Source organism: Panicum virgatum, chromosome 1N (assembly GCF_016808335.1).
Source record: "Panicum virgatum strain AP13 chromosome 1N, P.virgatum_v5, whole genome shotgun sequence".
Taxonomy (NCBI): Eukaryota; Viridiplantae; Streptophyta; class Magnoliopsida; order Poales; family Poaceae; genus Panicum; species Panicum virgatum.
This window is the reverse complement of record NC_053145.1, coordinates 44,411,074-44,425,381: the sequence shown is the minus strand read 5'-3', so window position 1 is coordinate 44,425,381 and position 14,308 is coordinate 44,411,074. Positions and strand designations below refer to the sequence as shown.

The window sequence follows — 14,308 nt, the reverse complement described above, 5'->3', positions numbered from 1 at the left end:
TCCGCCGTCGTGCCTATTCTACACCCGTCGTCCTCCCCAAGCGTCGCCAAGCCTCCACCACCGAATCCACCTTACCAGCCGCCCCCTCCCTTGGCCCTTGCAGCTCCCGTCGCAGGCCAAGCAAAGTAATATAAAGGATATACATGGAGAATAGATTGAAATACAAGAGAAAAAGAAATACGGGCTTCTGCTGGAGTTTGGTGCAAAAGAATAGAGCTCCTAAAAGTAGAGCAAGCCCCTACTTCCTGTACAGGAGCTTCTATTAAGAGCTATTGGTAGAGTTGCTCTTAGTGTCATGCTCGTGTCAGCACTACGTGTCGAGGTTCTGGCCCATGCACTACATTATGATCGTGCTGTGCAGACACTGACACTATGCCTCCCGTGTCAAGTCGTGTTCGTGTCGTGTTTTTAGTGTTGACACTGACACTGACACTTGCCGACACTGACACTGATACATTGCCTATTTGGTCATCTATACTCTGCGGCAGTACGCGTGAGAGACCAGTAACTAGCGAAGCACGAATTAAATTTAAGGTGTGGTGGGTAACAAGTTTAAGCACGAATTAATATCCAGTAGATCCTAACAAAACAAGATGGATAAATATATATGCGCAGTGTATTTGTGAGATTAAAAAAAACAAGCCATACCTTGAATAATGAAGGTTCTCTGATCCGCCACTGTGCGCGTGCAGGGGCAGGCCCATTGAATTCAAGGGTATTCAGTTGAATACCCATTATTTTTGATCAAAAAATTTGTATATATAATGCATTCTACGTATATGATTCAGAAAAACGAAAATGACAAAACAAAACATACTCCTAGAGTCACAGTCCCTCTTTTGACCCATGAAACCTCGGCAGCTCAGCTCCCCTCCCCCACTGCCGGACCACACGGCCCAAAATTTATCATCACGGGCCTCCCAGCATCCGATGGGGCATGCGGCGATGGCCCCTCCCTGCCGATTCCCCCCGCCGCCTACCGTAACCTGCCCGTCCTACCATCCTCGTCTCCCTCACCGGCCGCCTGCGCTCGTTGCCCCGGAACCCGTGGCCCACGCGCGGAGGCCGGTGCCGCGCTCCGGCGCTCGCGACTCGCGCAGGGCTGCAAGGGCTAGCCGGGCAAGCTCCGACCACCTGCCGCGTGGCGCCCCCATGCCGTGCAGGCGCGCAGCCGCATAGGCCACAGGGGTGACGCCGCCACGCTGCGCAGTCTGCAGGGTTGTCCAAGGTCGAACGCGCACTAAGCAAGGAGACAGTCCCCAGCTAGCCGCACATGCTCTGCTCAGCTCCTCGCACAGAACATGCTTGAGCTTGATAGAAACAAACAATGATCCTAGGGGCTGCGATCATAGTTATTAGGACTGGACCGGGCATCGAACGGGTGATGCCATCGATTTGCTAGTTCATTGGTCCAACCGTTAAGAACCGGTTGAACCACTGGTTTGATAGTATTGGACCGATGAATTGAACCGCTCAGAAATACTTCAAACCGGTGCAATAAATTAATATTGTCGTGGCGTTGCAAACCACAGCCGGGTGGGGGAAGGCACCCGCCCTAGCCCAGAGGGTGTGTACTCGGGGGTTAGCTAGTCCTAGTTCGATCTCACTCAAGAACACGATGAACACAGCAAGATTTAGAGTGGTTCGGGCCGCCGGAGCGTAATACCCTACGTCCACTGTGTGTTGTATTGCCTTCCCTCGAGAGAGAGAGTTCACGTGAGCTTGTGTGTGTCTGGAGATGATCCTGTGCACAGCGAGCGCCTCCCTTTTATATCTCAAGGGGGGCGCGTATACAGCTGTTGGGTCCCCGACAGGTGGGTCCAATGATGTAGTATAAAATGACGTACTATCCATACATTATGGCGTTGCAGGCAATGGAGATCTCTCTCCTGGATTCCTTTGCCTGCTCCTGGAGCCCTTCGTTCATCATGTCCTGGCGCTGTCTTGTCGGGACGATGCCAGATGTAGCTAGTGGCGTCGCCTGCCACGTAGCTTAAGCGGGCTGTGTAGCTTGCGGCGTAGGCGGCATGATGGAAAAGTGCCGTGCCGTCGTATCCATTTAATGCTGCAGACGGGCTCTGCGCGGGTGCGGCACAGGCGGCTGCACTGTGCACCTTGTTAATACGCGGTGACAGCGAGGCCTGACAAAGGCTGTCTCGCGTACCGCGGCGGCAGAGCACGCCTTGTCCATCTGCATTAAATGCAGTGGGCACGCGAGTCTTCCAGCGGAAGGTTCGCGCTCGAGCCCGGGCCTCCGGGCCACGTGGCAGTTCCGGACCCCTCCCGAGCAGCTAGCTGAGCCGAGAGCTCACGGGGGTCCGGATAGGCACGTGGAGGTCCCGGACGCATCTGCGGGAGTCCGGATGGCACGTGGAGATCCCGGACCCACCTGCGGGGGTCCGGGTCCACGGCCACAGGTACTGAGCATTTCCACCTCTGGGACACGTGGTGACACCGGACCCGTCCCCGAGCGGGAAGCGGGTCCGGGACCGTTGGTCCGGTGAGATGGAGTCGGGCCTTAGGGGTCCGGCTTCTCAGCTCCTTAGGGTGTAGTTACGGATAACTACGCGAGTCTTGGCACAGTAGGAGTGGGTACCCCAGCTGCAGAGTACCGACAAATATATAACATATAATTAACAATATATATAACTGATCAGATGATAAAAAACACAATTATATAACCAGCTTCTCACTAATATTGGTGCTCTAGTTTTGATTACGAGATATGCAAAAAACAATGAATATGCAAAAAACAATGTGTATGGAAACATATTATATATTATATGAGCACTTGCAAATTGGTGCAAAAATGAGTAGAGTATAATAATCTTGAATGTTAGAATGGAGTCGCCACTGTAAAGAGCTTGTTTAAATAATCAAAATAGATATATTATTTATCTCATTTAAGATTCATTTGAAAAGTTACTAAATTATGAAATTTAAAAGTCAATCGACCCTTGAGCAGGACACCACGTGCAAGTTCGAAATCCAAAGCAGGAGGCCAGCAACCCAGCAGGCCCACAGGTGGCAGCCATGCACTCCACCTGTGATGGCCCAGGTTTTTAAATAGCCAATTTAGGGTAATTAGCACCAAATCATGCATCATTAAATAGGAAAACCTTGAATTAATGCTTGTGTATGCATGAATGTCTATATGTATGTGTGTTTATGTGTATATGAATTTTTGCACATAAAATGACAGGTCAAATGAACCATAGTATTCGATGTTTTAAACAATCTTTCAAATTTTAAACAAATGTGTTTTGAAAATAATTTCTAAAATATAGTTCAAATGAATTTTTGTCCAAAACCAAAGTTGTAGGTTTTCAAAAGACAAACAACTTTTGTGTTCAAAGTTTTTCGAGTCGCCACACAAAAATGGGAGAAAAATTTGAATTTCGAAGCGTATAGGACCTTTTCCCATGTACTCAAGTTTTAAATTTTATTTTTCAAACGAATCCTCAAATGAACTTTTGCCTAAAACAAAAGTTGTAGATCTCGAAATTTTGAGAAAGTTTGGTATTCAAAAGTTTTTCATTTGGGGCCATGTAGAAGGAGAAAAAAAATGAATTTACAAACTGCACTTTGGAACTTCGAGTTATTTACGAGTTTGCCCTCACTCCATCTTCCTCTCTGTTTCTCGCCGTGAAGATGCCGTTCGCCGCCGGCGCGGCCACTGGCCTCCGACACGTCGCGCCCCCGGCCGAAACCGCCTTCCCCGTCCCCAGTTTTGCCCCCACACCGGCATCCCTGGCGCCTTCCACGCTCGCCACGCGCCCCCGTCGTCCTTCCGCTCGACACGCCGTGGACGCCGTCGCCATTCTCGACGTCAGTGCTACACGCGTCGCTGCGCTGTTCAACCACCATCGCCGCTTAAGCCGTCCGTCAAGGCCGGGTTCATTTTCGCCTCTCCACTCTCACCTCACCCCGAGCCAAGCTCTGCTCGCACGCCGAGCTCGCCGGCCCTCCACCGCCCCGCCACGCCCATGGCCACACCTTCCTCCTTCCCCATCCTCCCTTAGGCCACGCCGCAAACCTCGTGCCGAGCCTCCACCCCTCATCCTCTGCTCCCTGCTGCAGAGCCAAGGGCCTAGCCCTCCCCTGCCGCCGCCGCGGTCTAGCGCCGCCGCCGCCATGCTCCTGCGGAACCCCCTCCTCCACCTCTTACCGACATCCACCAACCGCCTAGCGAGTGTCTCCACCTCCCACCGGTGCTCCTCGACCCTCTCATCTCTGCCCAGGGCCGCTGGAGGGCCGCCCCCGCCGTGCGCCACCCCCGCCGGAGCCCCTGCTCCGTAGCACCGCCCCTCCACCACGCCCTGGCCCAAATTAGTTCCCTAGCTACGCCTTCCACCTCCTACTGAACCTCCCGGACCCTCCCACCGCCGCCGCAAGCCATCGGAGCGCCGCCGCCGCGGAGCTCCACCACCGCCGGCTGCCCTGCTCCGTCGAACCGCCGCCTCCGAGCACTTCCCCGAGCCCCGAGACCACCCATAGGTGCGCCTCGACGCCCTCTCCCTTTTCCCCCACATCTCCCTTGCCGCCGGCGAGCAAACACGCCGGAATCCGGCCGCCCGACGCTCCTGTGCTCTGCAAGTCCGGCCAGGGACTTCCCTGCAAGGAAAACAAAACTTCCAGGGGCTAGTTTGCAAATTATACATGAACTCATGCTGTGATCTTTGAAAATACCTATAAATTCGTAGAAAAATCAGAAAAATACAAATACAAATGTTTTGGAATCCTTGCAGCAATACCTACAACTTTTGTTACATACACTTTTGCATTTGACCAATAGTTTTATCTCTATATTAAATATTAGTTTTATCCATATTTGTATGTATCTCAAGTTCCATGTACTGCATGGCCACCATTTTTGGGCAGTGGTGTACTTGAAGATAGAGTAGCTCTGTGTAAAAGTTTCATGACCATAGGAAAATTTTAGCTATAGTTTTTAATAGACCTTGCTTTATGCCATAGATAAATGAATCTAAATTCTTATGGCTGTTATGCTTTGTTTTAGAGGCTGAAACTTTTACAGTGATGTTAGAATGCTTCTTAAATGTTGTATAAAAAGATTGGAACTTTTTACTTGAGTGGAACCTGCTCAAGTATTTATGCCATGAATAAGTGTGCTAAATTGAGAAAAATAGCTCCTCTGCATAGAAAAATCTAATATTTTTACTAGAGGCATTAGTTGAGTGTATGATCCTTCTGGTAAAATTTGAGACTCTGGAACTGCTATAAATGTCTGTAGGTTTTAAATTTCATTAATGCAGCTATGACTTGTTCTATTTCTCATACCTCGTGTACTATTTCTTTAAATATGAAAATAGTTGCAATTATTATAGTAGATCGTTCATTAAGTTTTCTACCTTGTGTAAGCATTTCATTATCAGAGGATGTATGTAATTATGTTTATGTTGTACCTTGGTTGAACAATAATTGATAGAATACTAGTGTTGCATGACTTAGCAAGATTTTGAAAACCACCCGTTCCTCTTGCGAACTAAATTGTGTTAAATTACTACTCTATAAATGACTGCCCAGGAAATGTTAATTAAGAAGTATCATGTCCAAACTCACTTAGGTGGAATGCAACTTTATCGTGAAGGAAAACTAATAACACCTAAATCACTAAGCCACTCAGAACTTTGCATTCATACATATGCATTGCTGCATTTCATTTAGGTACGATAGATGAACCACGTGAAGGATGTGACGTTGGAGCCGAGCCAAAAGACGGTGAATGGTGGATACATCTAGAAGATGGATGGATGGATCCCGATGTGCATGACCGAAGGAAGATGTTCGCCGAGCAGTTGTTCTCTAACTAACACTGACCTAGTGTTATTCCCAGGCAAGCCCCGGAGCATGTCCTATCTATTTTAAATTTATGCAACTTATTATTGTTTCTATCTACTTGTGCATTTAAGTTACAGGAGTTGATTGGAACCTTAGTTGCATGATCCTAGGTACCTATGCTTGAACACTAGTATTTGTAGGTCGCTAGTTGGCTATGCTAATGGTTCGGTAGAAGTCGAGTGATTTCCTGTCACTCGCGAGAATTATAGGAATTGAATGTTTACTACATTCTGCAACTATAAGGCATACGGGCGGGGCTGTGGTACTTGTGATACCCTGTCTGTTTAGTGAAAATGGATAAGGCCGCAGTGTGTGGTAGTGGTGGTTAAGCTTTTGAACGTATTAACCACATGCCGAAAAATATGGTAATCGGTAAGCTTAAGTACCTAATTGGCCCGGCGAGTGGACTTTACTTTCACCCTCTTTGAATGTTGTTCTCATGCGGCCACATGCGGGTGCAAGAAGGCTCACGACCCGGCGTCGTACCGTGGCGTGGATTCTTGTAGTCGAAGTGGGTGACCCTGATCCACAACCCGGAAAGAAAGGGGAAAAGTCGTGTGGGTGACTTGGTTCCCATACGTGTGTGTTAGGTCTGCCTGGCCAGGTTAACAAATTCGATTCGAATCGTCCGCTTCTCACGGTTTGGGACTGTTTAACCCTTCTACCACATAGAGTAAGAAGTGGAAGATGATGATGATAATGAATTTGGTTGGTTGGATGATGAAAGATAATTGTTTCCCACCATGTATGCTATTGGATAGATGCTCACCTAGAATGGTTAATTGAACTAGAATTTGGAAGCTAAAACCTGAAATTAAGGATATACTCTTTACTGATTTTCGGCAAACCAAACCCCTCCAGCCAAAAGCCTTGCAAGTCTAGATAAATGGCTAAGTATACCCTTAGTCGGGTAAGCCTTGCTGAGTATTAGTATACTCAGCCTTGCTTGTGGCTTTGTTTTTCAGGTGGTGCATCGGATGTTACGGATGACGTCATGTACGTGCTTCATCATGACGTCTGGTTTCGACGCTAGACTATCGTTCGTTTTTCGTCAAACTTGAACTCTGTTGTACTTTTATAAATTCAAACTCGGTTTGTAATAATATTTCAGTTTCATACTTTGTATTGTAAAATTTGCGGAATGTTGCATTCTCTGGACTGTTTTGTCGATCCTGTTTCAAGTGGTTTAATCGGGATTTTACCGGCAGCACTGCCGGATTATTCCGTTTTAAGTGCGTGTTAACCCTAGTTACCGTTTCGGTGATGGTTAGCGCACTTAAGCCGGATTAATTTGGGCGGGACTGCCACACCACCTCTCCAAACGGCACGCTGCAGGCTGCAGCAACCTCCGCGCATGCCATCTGCATGGACCGGAACGGTTCACAAGGAACCGGGCGCTTCACCGGTTTCACAAAAAACCGGCTGGTTCAACCGGTTTTTAACGGTTCAATTGCACAAGCCGTCTTTTAGATGAACCAAACCAGTATACTCTTTGGTTCGGTCTTTTATAGGTCAGACCGCCGGTCCGATCCGGTCCGGTCCGATCCAATTCTAATAACTAGGGCTGCGCTACGCATAACATAGAGCATAACATAGAACGCACACCGGCGGCGGCGGGGGCGGCTTGTGGCCGCGGCCACAGCTGCGCATGGCGCTGCGTCGCCACCGGTATAGTCAGTTCCAAATCTCTATAGTCTCTCGTCTCTCGTCTCTCTGCTTCTCCAACTCTCCCAACCTCTCCTTTCCATGTTATAGCAAAAGTGCAAAATATGTCAACTTGTGATTGTTGATTAATGATTCGTTAATTGCTAGCCATGCATGTGACAATGCGGCAGTCGTATTCTGGATGTCTAGAAAAAAAATTCATATGAAATTTTGAATACCCACGCTTCGAATCCTAGGCCCGCCCCTGCGCGCGTGAGACCTAACCCTCGACATTCAATGCACGCATAGAGCTCAAATTTGTCGTACTAAGTTCTGTTCCGGACGCAGGCACTCTCCCTCTTTAGTTTGACCTGCCAACCTTAATCTGCTGAGGTAAGAGCAAGTCTAATAATACAGCCAACAAGCTGTCTGTAAGACTCCATGCAGCCTTCTCTCAGCCCACCTGTATAATAGTTAACTCTTCACAATTAATGTATGATATACTTGTCTCTCTCATAGATTTTTTTTGTTCTTGTGCCCAAACCGGTTATAAGCTTACAGCCCGTTTCTCCTCTCTCTCTCTTCTCTTCTCTACTCCATTTCATCATTTAGTCGGTTTACAGCCAACTACAATACTTGCTCTTATGTCAATTTGGCAAAGGCGCGTGCGTTCAAGCCGCCATATTCATTGCATGATTGGGGCCACCGCACACGCGTGGAAGACGGAGGCCCATCAGCGCTCCAGCCCCAGCCCTACAGCGTGCGTTGCTGCTTGCCGGCCGGAGAGCAGGGCAGGACCAGGACGCCGCCGCCGGTTCGGTCCGATCCGGTCGGCGGCGAACAGAACAACAGTGCCCAGTGCAGCAAGTTGCGTAGGGATCGGCGACAGTCAAACAAATGCACCTCCAATAATAATTTTCTTGTAATGGAAACAAAAGCACCTCCAATAGTTTTCCATTACAGTCAAACATTGCACAAAAGCTGAACATAATCTAGATGGTTGTGTGGCATGTAAGTTAAAGTTACCATTGAAAATAAAGATCTTCTTGTGGTATTTAAAAAGGGGATCATCCTAACAAAAGATAAACTTGTCAAAAGAAATTGGAGAGGGTATTCTAAATGTTGTTTTTAAACTCTATTGAGACGACACAACATTTATTTTTTGACTGTCATATGGCAAGGTTCATTTGGAATACGGTCCATATCTCTTTCGGTATTTAACCACTCGCAAGTATTTCCTCTATGTTGGGTTTGGCTTAGAGATTTTTCTAAGAAGATTGGAAATCAGATTCTTTTGGGGGTATCGGCTCTTTGTTGGGCTACTTGGTTGAGTAGAAATGATGTCGTTTTTCAAAGGACCGCTCCTAACTCTTATTTGCAGATAAGTTTCAGAGGGACAAATTGGGCAAAGTGCTGGTTACAGTTGTCTAAAGAGGAAAAGAAGGTGTCTTTGAAGAGGAGAAGCTGCATTTTGGAGAATACTATCATGGAGTTTTACAGCAAGTGTGGTTGGAACTTTCAGAAACAGTATTGGTGCCTCAAGTGTTTCAGTTCCTTAGATCCTTTTTAGTTCCTTTTTTTCTTACGTTGAACTCGGGTGGATGTCGTTGTTCAACGTATGCTGACAGCTTAATGCTATGTTTGTGGTCTTCATTTGTAAGACTTTAGCTATAGACGTTCACTCATAGATGTTCGAGACCAGAACAATTCCTTAATATTAAAAAAACAAAAGCACCCCATTGGTAAATGGTAATGGTACCGTGCCACCCCCACCACCTCGCCACCCATCCTCTCGCCTTCCCCTAGCATCGTATCATATCGCCGCCGCGCCCCTGCCTGGGTCAAGTCGTCCCGAAGCGAAGCCGTATCTCCATCTCCTGGCACCGCCCATAAACAATGGGCTACTCAATCACCTCAGAGATTACCACTGTGCCCCAACGGCACGGCGCGCGTGGAGCACCAACCTTTGACCATGCAATTCGGAACAAGGAAGCACCTTTGTTCCTAGAAAGAAAGAAAAAATTGAAGGTGAAGAGGCACTGCAGAAGAAGTTTTCCCTTGGGTGTTGAGATGAACAGTTTGCAATTGGGGAAAGTGAAAGGGAAAGTGTGGGAGGAGAAGGCGCGCCGCACGCGTGATCTATCCGGCCGCGCGATCGAGTTGGGCGACCTGCCACGCTTGGTCCCCCGCTTTCCTCTCTCTCAACACTTTCGTCTAGGTGCTCGGCAGCTGGATCATCGCCCTCTTTTTACCAGACGGACGGAGCATTCAGACTCATCCATGCTGGCTTGCTAATGCTAATGGTAGCAGCATTTAGTGGTGCGCTCGAGGCGGTGCGCTTTTAGGTCCACGTTCAGTAGGGCTGCCGGCCCGCCACCAAATTGGCTAGGCTAGGGCTAGTAGCAGCGTAGACGTTGAAAAGGATGCTCCGATCTCTGAACACAGCTTTCCTGCCTCGCCATTTCTGTACCTGTAGCATAGCATCCATGGCGAGGTTGACCTGCCCTCGAGGTGGGGTTCGTCGAGCACTGATGATTGGGAGTTGGGACCGGCGATCATTAGGACTCGGATACGATGCTCGTGCTCCCCTCCCGGCAGATCTCGTAATTAAGTGCCATGCTGGAGATCATATTCTTTCTTATCCTAACCACTGGGTAGTGAACATGCCTCAAGAACCACGCACCGTGTGCAATGTCTTTGTCTCCCCATTGTTTGACTGATACTACTAGCAAGGAGTTGTTGCTTTCAGACGATGGCTATGCGATGCGACGGACGTGATGCATGCAGTGGCATAAACTAGCTACTGCTCCAGAATCATGGGTTCCTTGCCGACCCGGTGATCATGCGGATTTTGTTTGACCGTATGAGAAGAGCAACCATGTGATTTGGCCAACAACAAACACCGAGAATTGGGTTGAATCGAACCGTGGAGATGAATTTTTCTCATCCTTGAATTTCCTTTTTTTTTTCTACCAAAATGATCTACCCATGTACAGATTTGTCTTCCTCCCCGGGAACCAATAATTTCTTTTCTCCTATCAACTTCCACCCAACCAAGAATGCGAATCGGGAAAAAAAGAGAGAAAACAGAGGAATTTCCCCTGTTCCATCCGCCCACCACCCATGGCAATTGGCATGCATCACCCGCTTGGCGTGGTCGCCGGTCAGAACGGCATGATGTGGCTGGTCTTGGAGTCGTACCCGCCGAGGCAGCTCTTGCCGTTCACCTTGAAGATCTTGAGCAGCTCCGACGCCATCTGCCGCGCCGCCGCCGAGCACCCGCTCTGCATCAGCAGCAGCAGCCGCGCCAGCCCGCCCTCGCACGCCGCTGCCGCCGCCACCGCCCGCCGGTCCCGGTACCGGTGGCACACCGCCCACAGCACCGACACGGCCGCCTCCGCGCCGCCCATCCCGCCCTTCATCATCCGCGACACCACCGCCGGGACGGCCGTCTCCGCGGACTCGCAGATCGCGGCGCGGCCCTCGGCGCACCCCACCGCGGCCTCCAGCACGCGCAGCGCCTGGGCCGGGCACCCGGCGTCGGCGGTCAGCACGCGCACGGCCGCGGGCACGGCGCCCAGCCGGACCATCTCCGCGCGGGCGCGCCGCGTCGCCGCGATGGCCGCCAGGCACGACAGCCCCGCCGCCACGGCGCTCCGGTCCAGGCCGCCCTTCTCGTCCGCGGGGCCGATCAGGCGGACCAGCTCCGCGACCAGCGGCTCGGACTCGGCCACCGCCGCGCGCGCGCCCGGCGCCGCCGCATTGCGGAGCAGCGACTCCACCAGCCGCGCCGCGTCGACGCGGGCCTCCAGCGCGCTCCCGCACCGCAGCACGCGCGCCAGGGACGCCGCCGTGGACGCCGCGTCGGCCGCGAGCGCTGCGGCCACGCGCCGCTTGTTCTCCTCCTCGATGCAGTCGGACGCCGCGATCGCGGCCAGGACGCGCACGGCGGCCTCCGCTGCCTCGAGGCCCTCCTCCTTCTCCGCCCGCCGGAGGACGGACGCCACGGTCTCCGCGGCGCCGGCCGCCCTCGCGAACGCGTTCTTGTCGAACTCGTCCACGTCGTCGTCGTTTAGGAAAGCCGCGAGCTTCCGGAGCGGGGGGCAGGGGTCGGCGCCGGGCGCGGCGACCCGGCGAAGGAGCTCGGCCGCGGCGGCGGCCGGCGTGGGCCCGACGGCGGACGGCGCGGGGGGCGACGACGATGAGGAGGGAGAGGCGGGCGCGGCAGTGGACGCCCAGAGAGCGATGAGGCGGCGCAGGGTGAGGTTGGGAACGAGGTCGGTGGAAGGGAGTGGGAGCATGGTGGCCGGGCATGTGGTGTTCCCGGAGTCGAGCCAGCGCTGGATGGAGGCGCGCTCGTAGGTGACGCCGGTGCAGAGGCTCACCGGCGACCGCATGACGTCCAGTGAGATGGGGCACCGGAAGAGGTTGGGCACCTTCACCTCCAGGCCCTGGTACTCGGCCGACAGCCGCCCGCTCATCTCCCGCCTTCCCATGGACCAATCGATGTTCTTTGATCTGATCGGCTTCCTTGCCTTGGTGCTGGTCCGCGACGGCGTTGGCGGCAGAGAGAAGTGGGGGCGAGGGAATGGAGAAGAAAGGGAAAGCGTTGAGGAAATCAGGGGAGAGGGTGGAGTGTGGTATTATAAGCAGCGGTGGTCTTTTCGTTTTACACCCTGGATTATTGTTCTGTTCGAAAAATGGCCCCGGATTGGGCCGGGCCTTCCTCTCTTGTTCGCTACCCGTTTGCGTATTTGAAAGTCACCAAAATAAATTGAGCTGGAAATGACTTGTACAGTTCAGTTCATCAGTGTTGAAAAAAATCCATCTTCTAGACGAATACGTTGACTTAGTGTACTGTAAAGGCATAAAATGTTTTTTTGAAAAAATAAATGCGCAAAATCAGTGGCAAAGCGTCAACATATTTCAAGATGGGGCCAATCAGCACTAGTTATATGCAAAAGGGAAAGTCCGCTTTACACCCTCGAATTATCACAAAAATCCGATTTTCAACTTTTAACTACAAAACCAGATAATAAAGACCATCCAGCTGTTGAAACCGGGCAAATTTGGTCCTTTAGGTGGTTTTAAAGATAGTTTCAATTTTGTGAGAATTAAGAATATTCAAATTTAAACTAAAAATTTATAAGTAATTCATTATAGATTAAAAAGTACAAAATGGGTATAATTTTTTTTCTAAAAATGTAACCTATCTATTGATATGATACTTTTCAGTTTTCAGATCCAATTTGTTATTTTCATAATATTTAGTTGCTTGTAATTATGTCTATTGTTTTTAAATAACTGAGATTCAAATAGAGTAACAATAAATAAGTTATATTTTTAGAAAAAAGGTACTAGTTTCATATTTTTCTGATTCAAAATGAATTAGTTTGGATTTTTAAAGATAATTAGAATTTTTTATTATTTTTTTAAAAAGTACAAACTACCTTGAAAATCACCCCAAGAGCTAAATTTGCCTAGTTTCAACAGTTGGATGGCATATATTATCCGGTTTCGTAGTTGAAAGTTGAAAATCGGACTTCTGCAATAGTTCGAGGGCGTAATTTGGACTTCTCCCTATGCAAAATGTTCTAAATTGCAAAAGAAACAGGACAATTGAGTAAGGAATGTGAGCTAACCAGAAGGTTTTGTTTAATAAAGATGCAAGTAATTACTAGTAGTATTATATATTCACAGGAATGACGGGCAACACCCAACATGGCCTTCATGAGGCTTCGCCTGTGCGTAAAATGTATTTTTCAATTTTTAATTACAACCATTCACTTTTGCTCAGAAACCTAGCAAACGAAGACATGTTAGGGACATCAAAAAAACATCACATCGAATGTTTGGACATATGCATGAACTATAAATAAAATCTATTTAATTTTTTTGTATGGATGAGTTGTAAATCGCGAAACGAATCTAATGAGCCTACTTAATCCATAATTTGCAACAGTGATGCTACAGTAATCATCTATTAATTATAAATTAATCATGGATTAATTAGTCTCATTAGATTCGTCTCGTGATTTTTTTTAAATGGACTTTATTTAATACTCCAAATTAGCAAGATTCTCTTTCAAATTTTTTTGCCAAAATGATCTAAACACACCTTTAGTATTCCACGTGGCAACAATTAACAGAACATTCTGTACCTACCCTTTCTTCAGTTCATACAAGGCACTAGCATCAAAGCACATTATAGAAACTATTTCCATACTTTGAACAAAACGTGCCACACGCATAGGAAGTCACGCAACAAGTTTGAACGAGCACACCACGCCGAGCCAGTGTCAAATGCCAGACTACACGACATTGCTGGAACGACAGGGACCGGGGACACCAGCTATAAAATGGAGGATCATCCAACCTGAAGATAACTGGAAACATAGGCAGACGTGCAAATGCTGGGTCTCCGAGGGGTGCGAAACCGAGTGAGGGAAAAGGAAACAGAAAGAGGAAGGAGGAGAGAAACTGGGCGTGGGATTGCGGAAAGCTGGCGTGGAAAGGGGTTGGGAGAGTCAAAGGAGGCCAATTGAGATGACGTATGGACCGGGCTCCAGGTCGCTTTCGCTCGATGCTATTGCTGCCCTCTCTCTCTCTCTCTCTCTCTCTAAACTTTTGGTCGCCCCCTCCAAAGTTCAAACATGTTCTTCCTCTTTCCAGTTGTTTTTGTTGCCAATTGGCAAGGTGCACGAGTTCTTCGCTCTTTATTCTTTTCCAGCATTGGAGACTTGGTGTAGATTAAAACGACCAGTTTCGGTGTCCCAGTCAACAATTCGTAAAAAAAAACAAG

The 14,308-nt window shown here is 49.1% G+C and overlaps 1 protein-coding gene across 1 annotated transcript; it reads right to left on the bottom strand.

Annotated features, from left to right (window-relative positions):
• Positions 1–10,415: 10,415 nt before the first annotated feature.
• Positions 10,416–12,252, bottom strand: LOC120655998 (U-box domain-containing protein 27-like). The gene has a single exon (XM_039933988.1). The coding sequence runs from the start codon at positions 12,000–12,002 to the stop codon at positions 10,671–10,673; it is 1,332 nt and encodes a 443-aa protein (XP_039789922.1). The 5' UTR covers positions 12,003–12,252; the 3' UTR covers positions 10,416–10,670.
• Positions 12,253–14,308: the final 2,056 nt, after the last annotated feature.

What these genes read in the sequence shown, in the direction of transcription:
- LOC120655998 (XM_039933988.1), bottom strand. Translation starts at nt 12,002, where the DNA reads ATGGGAAGGCGGGAGATGAGCGGGCGGCTGTCGGCCGAGTACCAGGGC.